Here is a 17,176-nt window from a genome sequence, read left to right on the forward strand (position 1 = left end):
GTTGCAGAGATCGGACCTGCCTCTGTGATGGTGGGGAATCTGGTGTCAGGGAAGAGGATCGCTCAGGCTAGCGGCAGAGACCTGGGACAGACAGATGACAACGACCAAGTGAGCACACACACGTAATATTTTAATGATAAGTAGAATATTGTCCAGATGTTGGCTCAGTGCTGCATCGAATTCACAAGTTTTAAATCTGTTTTGCTGTGGCTAGAAAGACTAGAAAGAGATAAAACCAGTTGATTTAGAGCTGTTAATCAATATCTTTGATTAACTTGAGTGACTCCCAAACTAGCTAGGTTTTGCACTGCTAGCAAAATATGGATAAATTGGTTATATTACCAATGGCCAAATGATGATAACAGGCATTTCACTTATACCAAAAAAGACCAGAAAATGATGCGGCATATCATGCCTTAGACTTGACCAGTTTTTACTAGGTGTTGAATCGTACAGTAGGAGGGATTTAGTGTTTCACACGCTGCTTCTGCATTTTGACTTAGTTTTTTTTCTTTACTAGATAATTACACCATGTCATAGCCAATGTTTTGTTTTCATACAAAGTTTCATTTACTTCATTTCAGCACATGGTAAGAACCACGTAAAACCTTAGAATTAAAAAAGGTCATTCTTCACATTGTTGAAAATAATTTAATCTTTTAAGACTCGGCTGAATAAAATCTGAGCCAAACATCTTCTCAAATTTTTGCATTGCTGGAAAACCTGCTGTCTGCATAACTGGTATCAAAGCTATTGTGTTCTCCTTATTGCATGTTCACACACTAAATACTGCCTGCAGATGGAAAAATATAAAATATTTGCAGTCAGACTCCGTTCCTATAACAGATTAATTCTAAACTAAGTTATGCCCAACCTATATAAAAAACAAAATAAAACAAACAAAAAACAAACATAAAAAGTCCCTTTTTGAGTTTTGATCTCACTAACAGAACAGAATGTGTATTTTTCTTTCCACAGGTGAGAACACACAAAGCCTTTCCTGTAATGACGTAAACATAATGTTAAATGGATCTAAAGAAACAAGCTGAAAACCAACTTTTCGTGTTGGACTATAAACTTACAAAATCTTATTTTTATTAAAATAATTCACTTTAATTGAATAATAACTGAACAGTATGAAGGTTAAGACAGTTTTTTTTTTTGTTTTTTTTAATTGTTTCTGATTGAAAATTTTGACATTTCAGTGAATCATCACAATAAATAATTTTGTCTCAGTCGAGAGCTTTGATTGGTTTACAATCACAAAGCAGCAAAACACATCCTGAGCAGCTGATCACTTTTCGCAGCTGCCTGATCAAGCAAAGTTTCAGTTGTTGCATAACTAAACTCCTGATACAGTGTCTCATCAGCAGGTTGAAGTATTTGCAAGTTTATTTTTTATTTTATTTTCTTAGTAAATTTCACAGCAGGTAATATCGATCAAACCACTTTAATGGAGTGGACGGAGACTCAGCAGTAAAAATAAATCATACTGTCTGCAGCAGCTGTGAGTAAGCACATACTGACAGGCTCCATCTAATAGCTAATAAACTGAAGATGTATGCATACATGCTCTGCAGATTCACTCCGATATTGGCTAAAATGAAGAATTATGCAGTTTGCAGTTATATTTTAATGCTGATGTTACAATAAAACTCTGAAACACTATGTGCATCCCTGTTATTTACAGCGAATTTCACTTTTCAGAAGTTTGCAGATTGGAGTTGATTAACTCCGGGATTAAAAATGAGATTGTTAACAGTATTTTGATCAAATGTTGCACAAAGAAGGTGTGGGTTAAAAAAAAATGACTGATGTCTCTGTATTGCAGTTTCTGTTTCTGTCAGAGGTTTTGCAGTGGAGAGCTCAGACTACACCAGACCATGTCCTCTACACCCTGCTCAGCTCTCGGGTAACAGCACACACTTCTGATCATGGTCATAGCTCATATCACATACAACCATACCACATCTAGTTTGCCAGAAGTTTTTTAGACAAATATTTTAAGAAGAAAAATATCATTTTTTAAACATCTGATGTGTCCTCCCATTCTCCAGGGAGCAGTGTCCAGCTCCCTCACCTGTCTGCAGCTGCATAAGAGGGCAGAGCGAGTGGCGGCTCTGCTGATGGAGAGAGGAGGTTTGCAGGAAGGAGACCACGTTGCTCTGGTCTACCCTCCAGGTCAGAAATAATGCACGTTAAACCTTTTGTTTACATAACATTTGGATGGAGTGATCATTGAGATGTCTCCCCTTTTCTGTTCCTGTCTTTGTGTTCATCCTGCAGGTATAGATCTGATTGCAGCGTTCTACGGTTGCCTGTATGCCGGCTGCGTTCCCATCACAGTGCGACCTCCTCATCCTCAGAACATTGCCACCACCCTGCCCACCGTCAAGATGATTGTCGAGGTCAGACTCTCATTTTGTCCTGCACTTTCTATGAAACCGATACAGTACCGAGCCACAATTCATATCTGCATATAATGCCTCTAAGAAGCCAGACTTTCTTGTAATCTTTAATTAGCACAGTTTTTAATAGCTCTCTAGGATTTTCGAAGGTCTTTCCATTCAGTCTATTGACATTGGCTGATTTTTCACTCAGTTTCAGTTCAGTCCTTATTATCGACTATTTCCACTTGAACCTTTTTTTTTATGTGTTCAGCCACTTAATACTGACTTATGAATCATATAACCATAAAAAAGATGAAATAATGTTAAGTTGAGGCATAACTGACAACTCAGAAACAACCAACTTTAAATTAGATCTTTAGACACTTTTTACTAGCCACTTGTCACAAGGACACATCTTTTGTTGTTGCATCTCTGAAAACCACCAAAGATAACAGTTTTACAGACGTGAAATAATATTTTTGCACCAACAAGGTGATTCCCAGAGAGCTGTTACCTAAAAAATCTGGAATATCTCGCCATAGAGCACACTGTGTCCTTAAACATTTAAAAAAACTGGATAAGTGTCAGGACTAAAAACTCTATCTTCAGCAGATTAACAATATCTGATAGTGATGTCACTAAGATAAAGGACAACTACAACAAAGACCTGATAGAGGACCTGAGAGTTGCAGTGGAACTCCTCCTGATGGAGGACTAAAGGCTGAAGGATGCCACGTAACACAAGAACTGCACTGAAAATCAGAAATGGCAGGTCTTATGGAGGGATGAATCCTCTCCACAGCCTAGACATCAACATTACTGAAGCAGTGTGGGATCATCTTGACAGAGAATGAAACAAAAGGCAGCAACTTCAAAGGAAGAGTTTTGAAATGTCCTTCAAGAAGCCTGGAGAACAATTCATGAAGATTACTTGAAAAAGTTGTTTATGAATAAAGGTGTTCAGACCAAATATCAAGCTTTGCCTTTTATATGGACATTCCATGTTTCAAAGGAATTCCATTTACCATTTCCTGAGAAAATATAGAGAAATGAGAGGTAGCTTCAGACTTTAGCACAGTACTGTATATTTACAGTTTCATAGTTCACTGACCTTCAATCAACCAGTGTTAAAGCAGCAAACACAGACTTTGCTGCCAACTAATTCCAGAGTTTAATGAGCACAGCTGAATTCCAGCCGAGTGGCTTGTGTGACACCACATTAAAACTGCAATGACGTGTCAGACCAGCCTTTAGACAGGCATTACATAACTAATGTAATAATGACCTGATGATGGCCTTCCCTCTTAAGGGAAAAACAATTTGTATAATGTGTTACACTGATTTAAAGGGAAAAACTCCAGAAGATTAACATGCCCTCTTTCACAGCTAAATTACTCCTTTTTACCTCTTCTGTTTGCCTCTGCAGGTCAGCCATTCGGCCTGTGTGATGACCACAGCGGTCATCTGTAAGTTGCTGCGCTCCAAGGAGGCCACGGCCACTGTGGACATCAGGAACTGGCCACCTGTCCTGGACACTGGTAACAGTCATTCTTTTATTCAAGCCTGCCCAAAGCCTAAGCTACATCTTCAACCTTAAAAGTGCCAGAATGAAATATTTAACACCTTTTTTACAGCTACAAATGGTTATTTGCTGCATGAAGATGCAGTGAGGTAATGATCAGTGAAGTTACTCTCCGTCTTTTTTATCTCATGTCAATAATTCAGTGCAGAGTGAGAAAAGTTTGACATTTTTCTCTGCTAAATAAACCACATCCTGCCTAAAAGTCAAAGAAATGACTCTGACATTGATGCGAAGAGATCTGTAAGCAGCTTGAAAAAATCCAGGTTAGCTTTCACTTTGGATTGTTGGTATCAGTAGACCTTTAACCTAATCTTTACCCAGACAGTTAATGAAAAAGGACAGCAGCTAATTAAACACTGAGTTAGCAGCAGAATAATAGCTGAAGTTGGAATGATTAGATTTATTAAAAGATGTCATTGAATGCAGGACTGAAAATCAGTTGTAAAAATTCACCACTGCACTTAAATCTAGATATTAGCAGGTGTTTGTGGGTTTTTTAAACCGGTCTAAAAAGGGCTTTGAATTATATCTGACATGGTGCTCAGTCCCCATTTGTGTATCATCAAATGGTCAAGGTAGAGAGATGTACCTGAAAACTGAGGCTTGAAATCTTACACCCAACGAACAGCCAAACATTTTGAATCACCTTAATTTTTTTTTTTTATATATCACTATTTTCTCTGGTTTGTTTGTTGCACGACTATGGATGTGGATGATATGGTGAAATTAAAGTAATATTTTCATGGTTATGGAAGAATTTGTTTCCCAGTGAACCAGAGTGAATCATTGATTTTTAATGGTTCTGGACCAGAATGGAGCCCTGCAGCACAAAGCAATAAACTGCATCAGCCTTTAAATAAACACACAGAAAACATGATAATAAGAGAAATGATTGGTTTGTGTCTTTTCATGGGCTTCATCAACAGTGAGGAAAAACGAAGAATATGACCAGACTCGTGTTTTAATGAGCTGCTTTTAGTAAAGAAAGGGGCGCATGTGTCGTGTTACATCAGAATATTCTGGTTTCCTCACCGAGCTGCCAGAGTGACTCTGTAGGTTCAGCTGGAGGTCAGGCTTTCTGATATGGAAAAAAACCTCAACAGACTGCTCTTTTGAATGTAATGAAATAAATATGTGTGTGTGTGTTTGTACTCTAGATGACCTGCCAAAGAAGAAAGCTCCAGTTCTCTATAAGCCCACCAACCCCGACGGGCTGGCCTATCTGGACTTCAGTGTGTCAACGACTGGCATGCTGGCTGGGGTTCAGGTCAGCTCAGCGTTAATCCTCTCCACCCCACCACACTGTCACCAGGGCCTCCTTGTTTAATTATTTTTCCTCTCCAGAGTGAAAGTCAGCTAAATGAGCAGAATAAAAAGACATTAAGCTTAAAAACACACAAACAAACCGAGTGAAGTGTGTAAAACTAAGTATCATTTTTCCTATTTTGTTCCTTGTTCGTCTGTGTGTGTGTTGTTCTGTCTTTCTGTCGTTCCCTTCCTGTGTTCAGATGTCCCATAATGCAGTTGGAGCCTTCTGTCGCTCGGTGAAGCTGCAGTGCGAGCTGTACCCGTCCAGAGAGGTAGCCATCTGCCTGGATCCCTACTGCGGCCTCGGCTTTGTTCTCTGGTGTCTCTGCAGGTTGGTCAAACAAAATTTTGGATGATTTAATATGAAACTTGAGAGACAAACTGTAACATATAAAGTCCCAGCAGCTGTTGTTGGGATGTACATTTTATTTATTGCTGAAGTAGGCTTGATTTAACCCTGTTACTTTCAAATCTGTTAGCTAAATACAACAGCATGTTCAATGTCTTTATACATTTAAGGTGTCTTTGGAGTACTGTTCTGAAGTAGAGAAATCCACAACAACTGCCTTTTTCTAAAGATGCTTTAAACTGACAAACTATTATTCGAATATTTATTCATGTTTAACTTAGGCCATAAAGTCAGAATTTGTGTGTTTTAATACAATGATGATTGTATTATGACGTTATGATATGCATCAGAAAGTTCACCAGTAAGAAGAGCAAAGCTGCAGTTGTGAGTCCAGTTTGTTAAGCTCCTTGTGAAACTCAAAACCCTAAATCTTGGTTCCAGTTTGCACGTCTGCTTGCTTCTCTCTTCATAAATTCTGCACTTGGCTGGACCAGATTTCTGCTACTACATCTTCTAAGTAAAACAGGTTACAAATCACCATCAGGATGAGAATTTCTTCCCCCTTTGTGACTGTAAAACAGCAATAACTCACATTTACAACTGCTTGTTATGAGATACGACCCTGCAGCTTTGACTAAAGATTTTCTGGAATGTACAATCCCAATCTTTACATGACTGGCTGATTATATGAAATATGATTGTTAGTTTTGTTAAATCATCATTGCTTACAGCATTAGTACGCAAAGGATTCAAACACAAGAGGGAGAAACTTCATGGTATAATTTTGTTTTAAATCCAGTATTGGACACATTTGTTGATAAACCATGTTTGCAGTGTTTACTCCGGCCACCAGTCCATCCTGATCCCACCAGTGGAGCTGGAGTCCAACCCGGCACTGTGGCTGCTGGCCGTCAGCCAGCTGAGGGTGCGAGACACCTTCTGCTCCTACAGCGTCATGGAACTCTGCACCAAAGGACTTGGCCTGCAGACTGAAGCCCTCAAGGTCAGCGTGGCACACACATCAATTCTACTAATACTTGTTTCTGTGTTTGGCAACAATGCATGTACTTGTATTTCTCCTGTCACACACCAATTTCTTTTAATCTTGTAACAACTGATTATGTCGTTTATGAATGCTGTTCAGAAATACGCTACATATCAATAGATTCAACTGCCTCCATCCACCTTTTTTTGTCATCACATTGCAGCATTTTGTCAGCTGAAATGAATTTTTATGACAAAAGATTATGAGAGAACTTTCAGAGCCAAATGTGAACAAGTAATTTAATCCTTTCATTGCTGCTGTTTTTTACACAACCACTGTGAGTGGTTCATTTTGACTGCAGGAGACAACCTCAGGTTTAATTGTGTGGTTACAAAATGTTCACTTCTCTTACTCGGTGTCATCTAAAAATAATTAATCCGAATAAAACACAATTTAACTCCATAGTGATTAAAAAAAACAAAAAAAAATCCTAATCCTGTCCTGAAACTTCTCCTTCTAAGGTCCTTGTTGAGGATCTGTGCAAGTCATTTCACCCAGAATGCATCAGCACAGGTTGACTGAAAGTCTAAATGTAAAATGTCACATAAACCCACAGCCTGTGAGTCTTTGAGAGAGCCGAGACAGCATCGCGACCAAGTCTGCTGCTATCTAACTCACTTCATCATCCTCTTCAGGAGGCGTCTGTCCTCTGGCTCAGCGGTAATAAACTCTGTCTCCATCTGCTCAGCCGGAGGCCACATCGGAGGACTGGAGTAACACATAGACGCCTCTGATTGGTCACCGATACAAGCAGCAGAGTTAATTTTAGTCATTATCTGTCTTTAAGTCTCCATGGAGACTGAACACAGAGTTAGAAAATGAAATGTTCTTTATTACTGGCTTTTTCTTTACAGGACTCTTTATTTACAGGTAGAGAAGCTCTTAACTTGAGGAGGTTTTATTTACAGACTTTTGGATTCCTTATATGGACCTGATGGGATTTAAGTGTTTTCTAATGGAACTAAATGTATAAATGCAGAAACCTTCAAAGCATTTTAAAGAACAAAGGGTTATAAATATTTGATTATCTCCTCATCTTACATCCAGGCTCGAGGTCTGGACCTGTCCCGGGTTCGGGCCTGTGTGGTAGTAGCAGAGGAAAGGCCCAGGATGTCACTCACACACTCTTTTTCTAAGCTCTTCAAAGACCTCGGCCTTCACCCGCGGTCTGTCAGCACAGCCTTCGGCTGCAGAGTCAACCTGGCCATCTGCCTGCAGGTAAAAAAAAAGCAAGACTTACTCTTAAGACTCATTCTTCTGTGTAAAGAAAATCTTGAAAAAACAGCTGTTCGGTCTTGTTAAATGAACTGTCTCCATTGTGATTGTCTGCAGGGCACTTCGGGACCAGACCCTACTACAGTGTACGTGGACATGAGAGCACTGCGCCACGACAGGTACGACAGACTGAGTTAATCCTGTCAGCTTTCCTTTTCCCTCCTTAGTGTGCAAAGGTTTGACGTGTCAACATTTGTCTCTGTCAGGGTTCGGTTAGTGGAGAGAGGTTCTCCTCACAGTCTGCCCTTAATGGAGTCTGGAAAGGTGAGTGGATTAAACTAGAAATCAGTTTAATTTAATCTGATTTGCACTGAACTCCACTTGGGAACAACAAGCAGTTAAAGTCTTAAATACCAAAGAAATCAGGACATGTCAGAATGAAAAGTGAATGACAGCACCTTCCAGGATGTTTCCTCTGCTTTCGACTACATGTCCTCCCACATTCAGTGAGTCAGAACAGACAGCAGGTTTGAGTCAACAATGAGCCTTCAGTATTCATCCTCCCTCTCTGTGAATAAGTGGGAGAAGAAAATTGAAAACATAGTTAGAAAAGCTGCCTCATCCATTATTGAGACAGCAGAACTGCAGATCTGAGACATTTCCGAAGGTTTAGATACTCTTAGATTCTGTTTTACATAAGAACTTCATGCTTCTTAGCTCATCCTGATTATCATTAATGTAAACCAGTGGAGATCATTAAAAGAGACATTCAAAGGACAGGGCATTAGTAGAACACATTAAAAAGTAAATAGCAGTGTGGTGTGCAAGGTTAGGAGTGTTTTCCAAAGAAATGAGAGAATCTTTTGCTCCTCAATCATGAAACCAAAGATGAGAAAAGTCTGACAAGCTTCTGCTTTGTGTGTAAAGTCGGTACCAGACGCTGTGGAGGAGGAGCATGAGCCTGGATGATTGAGTTTAGATCACTAGCTGCAGATCCTGCAGGCACTGCTATGTCAGCAGCCAGTGGAGGTCTATGAGAAGAGGAACAGCTAGTTAATCAAACCACAGATGCATCACGATAAGAAAAAAAAGCAAAGTAACAGCTTAGTCACTCCTTCATTGCTGTGTTTGGAGCATGTGAATACCTATCTGCCTGTCATCTGTCATAAAGTGTAAAAAAGTTACAGGATTTTGTGGAAAAGTGGGAGCGTCACATGTGGGAATTGTCTTACCGGCTTGCAGTGGCTTCAAGAGAAGATAAAAAGGCCATTTTTGTATTAATGGTGTACCATAGATTTGCTAACTGGCTGACTACATTTAGTTGAAGGTGACTTTCCTTCATCTGTGTGGTTATTTTTGACAGAGAATATGATATAAGTAAGGGATAATGCCCAACGAGGTGTCCATTATCATAAATTAATGGACTTCGCGGAGGCAACTGTCCTATGGAAGCGGAAGATGGTTCATTCCTCCGCGAAGTCCATTAATTTATAATAATGGACACCTTGAAGGTCATTATCCCGCTTATACCATGGTCGCTTACAAAAGAAAAAAATATTAAATAAATTATTATTGCGTTAATGTTGTTTTTTACCATTAAAATTGTAAGTTTTTCACAAGAAGCGGCTGAGTGGACGCTTTCGTTGTGACGCGTTGCCAAGGTAACCGGCTCTGATGTTGCTTCATTCTCGTCTCTCCTGGACTGACGGAGCCCAATAAGCCTGCACCTGCTTTCACAGCTATGAGCCGTCACAGACATGATCTGGCGTGTCTGCAGCCCGGCGTCTGAGTTTCTGTTGCCGCGGTTACAACTATCATTTAGTCAGCGCAATAATTTACAGCAATAAGTCTATTTGGCCGGAACTTCTTTCATAGGTGTCCATTATCATTTTTTAATGGGCACCCTCCAGCCAATCAGAATCGAGTATTCACACAGACCATGGTATAAGTGCAAATATCTTGGAGTCGATGAGAAATCTGTTTTGTAGTGATGGTAATCATGTGATTGCAGTTACGTGTGCAGATTGTTGTCATTTTGCTCAATTTTTTTTATCGCTTTCAGCTCCATGAAGCCAATATATATATATATAAAACATCATTTTTACAACCTTGACAACCATTTGTGGACGTACTGTTCTGTTAAAATTCTACAATCGTGATTGTTTTTCTCAAGAAACATCTTTTATTTACATTTGTCTTGTTTTCAGGCTGAAGTTATCAGTTGTTCATGATCTAAAGAGATTAGGAAAGAAAATAAGCATATCAAGTACTAATCAAAGGCTGACAGATGGAGAAAGAAGAAATATTCTAACCTGCGATGGAGAGCTCACCCATGCTTGATAAAGTCCAGTACAGAATGTTTATTTTTAGAGCACATTTAAAAACAGCAGGTGTTGTGGTGTGTGGTGGTTTAGGATGAAGAGTGGTTATCTGCCTCTTGATCATGTCCATTTCTGTCATCATTCTTGAGTGAAAGGACAGCTGTCTTTTCCTTTGTTCCTGTGCCAACTGTGACAAAATAAATGCAGGGATGTTTGATTTTAGCTCATCAAAGTTGTGGATCTTTGAAACAGAACCCTTAATGTACCCTTACATTTGCAGAAATATGTGGAGGACTCTGATGTTTCCCAGGATCATTAGAAATAAGCATCATTACAGATGTAACGATGCAAGTTATATCTGCAGAACTCAAACATTAACACATATTTTCAGTCTGAAAATGGTGACAGGTAACATTAATATAAATCTGTACCAAACGAAGAAGATTCTTGGTGAAAAATATATCTTTTTCAGATATTATTTAGGTTATACAAATGTGCATCACAACTATAAATGCACTATAAATCTACATTTTCATGCAGGATGTGTTGGTTGGGAAATTTAAATAAACACATCTTGTTTTGCCTCATCCACCTCACTCTCTGCTGTGCTTCAGCTCTTCCTCAAAAGCAGAGGAGGCAGAGGCTGGTAACCATGGCAACTGACTGATTACTTAAACTTAGATGTGGAGATTTCATTCTTTTCTATATTCTTGCATATTGTACTAGGATCTGGTACATGCATATTTTTTTATCTTTGTTTTTTAAGAATTAGTTCTTTATACCTGGTTTGATTAACAAGTAAGGGTGTCCTCCACCTCTCAACTTCGGTCCTTCCTGCAGCCATACATACACAGAAAAAAAATCTATGCTGCTTTTGTTAAGGCAAAAGATGCAAATTATCCTTCATTAAATACCAAGCCTTCTTTTGGTGCCTCAAATCTGCTGCTTTAATCCAGGAGCAAATTACACTCTTTCATCTAACGGCCAAGCGGCGCATTTTATCGATACAGACACATTTTCATCACCTCTAGTTTTACCGTTTCATTTTTCTGACTTCAGTCTCCCGTATGATGGATGGAAGTAATAGTCAGTCATTTTAGATAGAAGTGTGTCAATCATCAAATGTTATTTGACTCGATTAATTTGGTGCAGATGTTTGTGATGCTGGTCTCCTGCTGGCTTCTGTAATTTCCTGACTTTCCTTTAATGCAACAGGAAGACAAATGCCTTTGAATTTAGCAAATATATAAGATGAATGACATTCTTTGAGATGGCATTATTGCACAGTTAATCAACACCTATAGTACTGAATATTAGCATGTTGGATCATGGTACAAACACAGGGCGATTTCCATAGAACTCCTCATCTCAACAGTGGGCAATATCTAGAGCTTTGGGTTTTATTCTCTAAAGCACCATACTTGCATACACCAAGATCATTTTACACTCCTTACATCTTTGAAAAAACAACAGTCATTCATTCATTCATTCATTTTGAAATTGCACAAAAATGGAATTGATGTTTTTTTACAGAACTGCTAAGACGTTTGGACACATGCAATGTACCCAAACAGACTGTTAACATTTCCCTAAACAAGTCATTAAACAGATGGTGTAAACTTTTATTTATCAGAGTGAATTCTGTGAAGTAATCGCCATTTGTTGGGTTGCATGGTCTGAAAACAAGTTCTGATCTGTGAGGAAAATAAGCACATTAAACTGATGGAGCTGTTCGCATGTGATCTTCCCCCACACTGACACACAAAGGCAGGACGACATGTTTGGGGGCCGGTAATCGATCAGTGTGCTGTTGATTTTGACTCACTGCATGTGGGAGGAGGAGGAGGAAAAAAAATGTTTCCAAGTTAATCAGTGGAACATAAGGTTTCACTGTTTGTTGTGTAAGTGGAAAAATCTGCTGGTGACATCAGCCTTTAAATTTGTTCAATGTAAACGGCTGCATCTATTTCCAAGGTGTGATTCAGAATGAAATAGTAACCATGGCAACTTTTTTTTTTTCCTTTAAACCCCCAGATCCTTCCTGGAGTTCGTATAATCATTGCCAACCCAGAAACCAAAGGACCGCTGGGAGACTCTCATCTCGGAGAGGTTGACAAGCATAAACTTTTTCTGTACTTTTTACTTACAGTTGTTTGTATTTTTCCTCCTTTTTTTCCTTTTCTTACGATAACTTAGCTGTCCTTGGGGGGGGGGGGGGGCTGGGGGGGGGGTTCTGTCAGGTGCTTTACATCCTTTTCTTCTTATCTTTTTCCTGTCTTCATCACATTTTAGCATTTTTTTTATTTACAATGTAAAATTAATTTCAGTGATTTAAAAATTCTTTTATGGGTATTTTTGCTTCCCCTGCAGATCTGGGTTCACAGTGCTCATAACGGCAGCGGTTACTACAGCGGCTACGGTGAGGAGGTCCTTCAGTCGGACCACTTCAGTTCTCGACTCAGCTTCGGTGACACTCAGACCGTCTGGGCCAGGACAGGCTACTTGGGCTTCCTCCGTCGCACTGAGCTGACCGATGCCAACGGAGGTGATGCTGCCTCTTTGTCTCTGAAGTTTCCTCAATCTGTTGAGGCCAAAGCCAGGACTGATTTTTGTGTTTGTCTGTGTGAGCAGAGAGGCATGACGCCCTGTTCGTGGTGGGGGCTCTGGAGGAGGCCATGGAGCTGCGAGGGATGAGGTACCATCCCATCGACATCGAGACCTCCGTCATCCGCGCACACAAGAGCATCATGGAGTGGTATGTTTATGTTAACAATAAGAAGGAAGACATGTATAACATCCTCCTGTTTGGCTGTAAAACTCCAGTTTCATAGATTTAACTTCAGAACTCGTATCGACGTAAACGTGTTGGTCTGTCCTCATCAGTGCCGTCTTCACCTGGACCAACCTGCTGGTGGTGGTGGTGGAGCTGGAGGGCTCTGAGCAGGAAGCCCTTGACCTGGTTCCCATGGTGACCAAGGCAGTGCTAGAGGAGCACTACCTGATCGTGGGTGTTGTCGTGGTGACTGACATTGGCGTCATCCCCATCAACTCCCGTGGCGAAAAACAGCGCATGCACCTCCGCGATGGCTTCTTACAAGACCAGCTGGACCCCATCTATGTGGCCTACAACATGTAGCCTGACTGCGCTCGTGTCTGTGTGTGTGTGTGTGTGTGGGAGTGTGTGTGTGGGAGTGAGCGAGAGCGAGCATGCTTTTGTATGCTGTGCATATCGCGGTTGTTGTTCATTTATTTCCCAAAATCAAGATGTACTGTATTTTTGAACCTGCATATGGTGTGGTCGTCAGTCGTCCGTTTTCTTTAAAGTCGTGTTGTGCCGGTTGGTTGATTGGCTCATTGAGCGATTGACTGACTGCTCAGTGATCCACCCTCGCTCAATCTCATGACCGTTACCAGGAGCTTGTCGCTGCAGGAAGCCTTAGGGGAACACTGTGTTCGGGGCCACAGCTCCAGTCGTCACACCGCGTGTCGTCTTTCAGAGGTTTTAGGAGGTTGAAGTAGAACCAGAAAAATACTAAAAACTGTACCTGTCAACATGTTTTACTGTTCAAAACAAGAAAATCCCAGATTTGTGGTATTATTTCAATTAGAACAGGGGCATCCAGATTGTTGTAAAAATATAAATATTGTACATAAACATAATAATCTATATGGAGTGGATCCTAAAACACAATGAGGTGTAGTAGCCCCTATATGCAGCTCTCTCCACCTGCACCCTATGTGTTTGTATGTGTGTGTGTGTGTGCATGTGCGTGTTTATCTTTGTTGGTGTGTGACAGGGGACATTTTAAGAGGTTTTAAAAGCAGATTTTATCCTGAAATGATCAAAGAAAACAGTTTTTTGGAGCAGGACAAACCCCACTGAAAACAACTGCGTTTTCAGCGTTCGGTGTCATCTCGGAAACATCTTGAACTGTGAAAGGTTCAGGACGAAAGCAGTTTTTTTCTTCTTGTGACTTTTCTGGCACACACACACACAAAAAAAAACAACACAAAAGGGAGACAAATGTGTGTTTTCTCTCCATAAATTAAAGTAAAAATGATGCAGATTTCCAAATTGAGAATAAAAATGTTTCATTATCGCCAGTTAACCAATCTTTCACTTTCTTTACTGAATTACTGATTTGTGAATTCAGTCCCAAAGCATCTTGTCAAGCAGAGTGCACTGTGTGATATAAAGAAGAAATATAACTATTATCAATGTGTAAATGGAGTCTAAGAGAAGCTACATCATGGATCAGAAATAACAGCATCCAGCTGTTGCTGCAGTGGATTTATGTTTGGCCAGTGGTCAATCAGAGTAAACTAAACAATGAGCAATTGATTTTTTTCCTTAAGATCAACTAAACAAGGCATGGTGTGGAGAGAAAAAAAAGTTGTTTAATGATGCACAAAAAAGTCTAAATTATGCCGAGTTTAATTATTAAAAATTTAGTGAAATTAAAAGCAGTGCAGTTAATGAAAACTGATCCATTTTATTTTGGTTTAGTTTTTTTTTTATTAACCAAAAAGACCTGAAACTATCCTTTCTACATTGTGACTTTGTCATATTTTAGATCATGTGGCTTCAGCCTCACAGTTGGTGTAGATTTCAATTGCAGAAACATCTGAAAGCTGTTGGGACAAAGGGAACTCCAGATAAAGTTTACATAGAAAAGCTCCTATTGTAGCAATAATCACTCAGAGGACGTTCTTTACTGGCTGTCTGGATTCCACATTTTTGGGGATAAATATCTCATAACAATAGTTCCTGCATCATCTTCTGACTCCAGCTTTAAGCATCACAAACTCAGCCTTGCAGCGGATATTTATGTGATTTTAAGCGTCCGATGTATAACTTTTATGATGATCTACTGGCAGAAGTGCAATACAATGTTCATGTCTGTACTTGTATCAGTGTACAGTCGTATAACAATGTAGGTTTTAAATCAAAACACACTGCAGGTCACCTTCCTCGCCCTCTACCATGTTTCTACAGTGGCTCAGAAGGGACAAAACAAACAGTGGCTCTACAGTCTGTTAATGCCAGGAGTGTTCAGATGTTTGCAATATGTCATATGTGCCACTAGATGACACCACATCCTAAGAGAAGCTGATCATTAAATATGTCTTAAGATTGACTTTTTCTCACATTGACAGGCGTTATATGAGCATCATAACTGAGGTAGAGAAATATTCTCACAGCAGAGTCTGCTAACAATAAAAACATTCTCTGTTTTGGTGAGAATGTCCAATAAAGAACATCCTCTGAGCTTCGGTACGACAGCTACCACCTGATGTGCACTGACTAAACATTTCCTCAAATGAACTGAGGGTATATAAGATTTTAACATAGATGATAAAAGAGTTATATGAAGAGTTTAAGGAAATATGGGTTTATTCTAGGTCTTCTTGTCTAATGACTTCTGGGAATCATCAGACTGTTGCAAATGCTGCAGGTCGTATTAAGCATTTTACTCAGAGTCTTGGTGTTTAGAAAAAATCCTGAACAATGACTTTGTTTACATGTCTATGGGTAAATGTGTGACATCATCTCATCTTTGTTTGACATCATGATCTTTTTTTTTTACTCCACATATTCATCATGAGAAAATCTTTATGCATATCAGAAGTTGCTTAGCGCTTGTTTGGCTAACTTAGCAGTTTGGGTTTGTAAGTAGCAGCGTAGTGGTCATGTTTCTGTCCCAATGTGTGTGTGTGTGTGTGTATGTGTAGATCAGGAGGAAATCCCATCAGAAACCCAGAGAACCTGTCTGTGTGTTCAGGGATGAATGGGAGAGAGACTGCATGGTGTGTGTGTGTGTGTGTATACTGTATGTAAATAGTGTTGATTTTGTACGGTAAAGGTGTGTTTGACTTGTTTTGTACACATGATGAAAAGATTAAATGACACTTTTATAAGAGCCTGCTACTGGCTCACCGTCACACTATACAGTGCAATAAAGTGCTTTGATTGGCTAAAACTTAGACTGCTCCTATTCTTATGACTGTGTTGTTATTTTTATTTCTGCTCCTGTCCTAGCTAACAAATTTATGTTGCTGAAACATTTCAGGAATGTTTTTGCAGGAACTTTCCCTTACAGTTTGTCTTCGTTGTCATTAATCCTTTTCAGGTGCATGTTTTGGTTCCTATAATGTTCTTCTAAAATATATCTATAATCCATAATTTAGGAAGCTTTGCAGAAGATTTGATCACAAAAACATAACATTAATCTTTACATTTGCAAAATCTTATGAAAACATAACAATTATCTAATACCGTCTGATGAAAGCAGGTAAAAATGGAACTTTTGAGCATTTCACAGCAAAGAATACTAGCTGAAATACCAGCTTCCTAAAGAAAAACCTACATTTATACAGACAATCATGTTTACAGAAACGCACATTTTCCAGCTAATGAACAGATGAAACCAACATAAAACAGTAAATATTTAAAGTGTAAATTAAAGGCTGTTTATAATTTTCAGGCCTCTTTATATAACCTGCAGTAGAATCCTTGTTTTGTATGCGGAGTCATTAATGACTGAATAATCTGTGGGGTCACAAAGATGAGTTCAGCTGATGGATGAAGTTTCCACTGTCTTCATCCGCCGTTCTTTGATCTCCAACAGATCCTCACCATCAAACCCTCTGTGCATGCTCTGGTTTATTTCTGTCTTTAAATAGGGACACAATTAAAAGGGAACATCATTCCTGTCGAGTTCTGCACACTTGATGTCGGTTTAAACCAAGAGGAAATGGAAATGTATTTTTATCTGCATTGCTGTTTTGCAGCATCAACGTTTAAAAGATACCATCGTTTAGGACCATGAATCTGAATTCTCTGAAAATTTAATCTTATTTTTTGTCATTTCAGATATAAAATAAAAGGCTACTAAACATACTCTTGTTTCATTTTGACTCCATCAACCCTCTCTGGAGGAGCCCCTGGAGGGCTTAAAGATTAGC

The 17,176-nt window shown here is 39.4% G+C and overlaps 1 protein-coding gene across 3 annotated transcripts in view; it reads left to right on the top strand.

Moving 5' to 3' along the window:
* Positions 1-16,192, top strand: part of LOC121628872 (disco-interacting protein 2 homolog C-like) — a 58,301-nt gene extending 42,109 nt beyond the window's left edge. For all 3 annotated transcript variants that reach the window (XM_041968244.1, XM_041968242.1, XM_041968243.1), the window contains 15 exons: positions 8-108; positions 1,832-1,912; positions 2,058-2,181; positions 2,287-2,408; positions 3,817-3,928; positions 5,130-5,239; positions 5,481-5,611; positions 6,464-6,632; positions 7,722-7,892; positions 8,007-8,068; positions 8,156-8,213; positions 12,245-12,319; positions 12,581-12,755; positions 12,842-12,965; positions 13,094-16,192. In XM_041968244.1, the coding sequence (XP_041824178.1) occupies positions 8-108; positions 1,832-1,912; positions 2,058-2,181; positions 2,287-2,408; positions 3,817-3,928; positions 5,130-5,239; positions 5,481-5,611; positions 6,464-6,632; positions 7,722-7,892; positions 8,007-8,068; positions 8,156-8,213; positions 12,245-12,319; positions 12,581-12,755; positions 12,842-12,965; positions 13,094-13,346 (1,868 nt within the window). In that variant the 3' untranslated portion in view covers positions 13,347-16,192. The remainder of the gene's footprint in view (positions 1-7; positions 109-1,831; positions 1,913-2,057; positions 2,182-2,286; positions 2,409-3,816; positions 3,929-5,129; positions 5,240-5,480; positions 5,612-6,463; positions 6,633-7,721; positions 7,893-8,006; positions 8,069-8,155; positions 8,214-12,244; positions 12,320-12,580; positions 12,756-12,841; positions 12,966-13,093) is intronic.
* The last annotated feature ends 984 nt before the right edge of the window (positions 16,193-17,176 follow it).

The sequence above is a fragment of the Melanotaenia boesemani genome, chromosome 18 (assembly GCF_017639745.1).
Source record: "Melanotaenia boesemani isolate fMelBoe1 chromosome 18, fMelBoe1.pri, whole genome shotgun sequence".
NCBI classification, from domain to species: Eukaryota; Metazoa; Chordata; class Actinopteri; order Atheriniformes; family Melanotaeniidae; genus Melanotaenia; species Melanotaenia boesemani.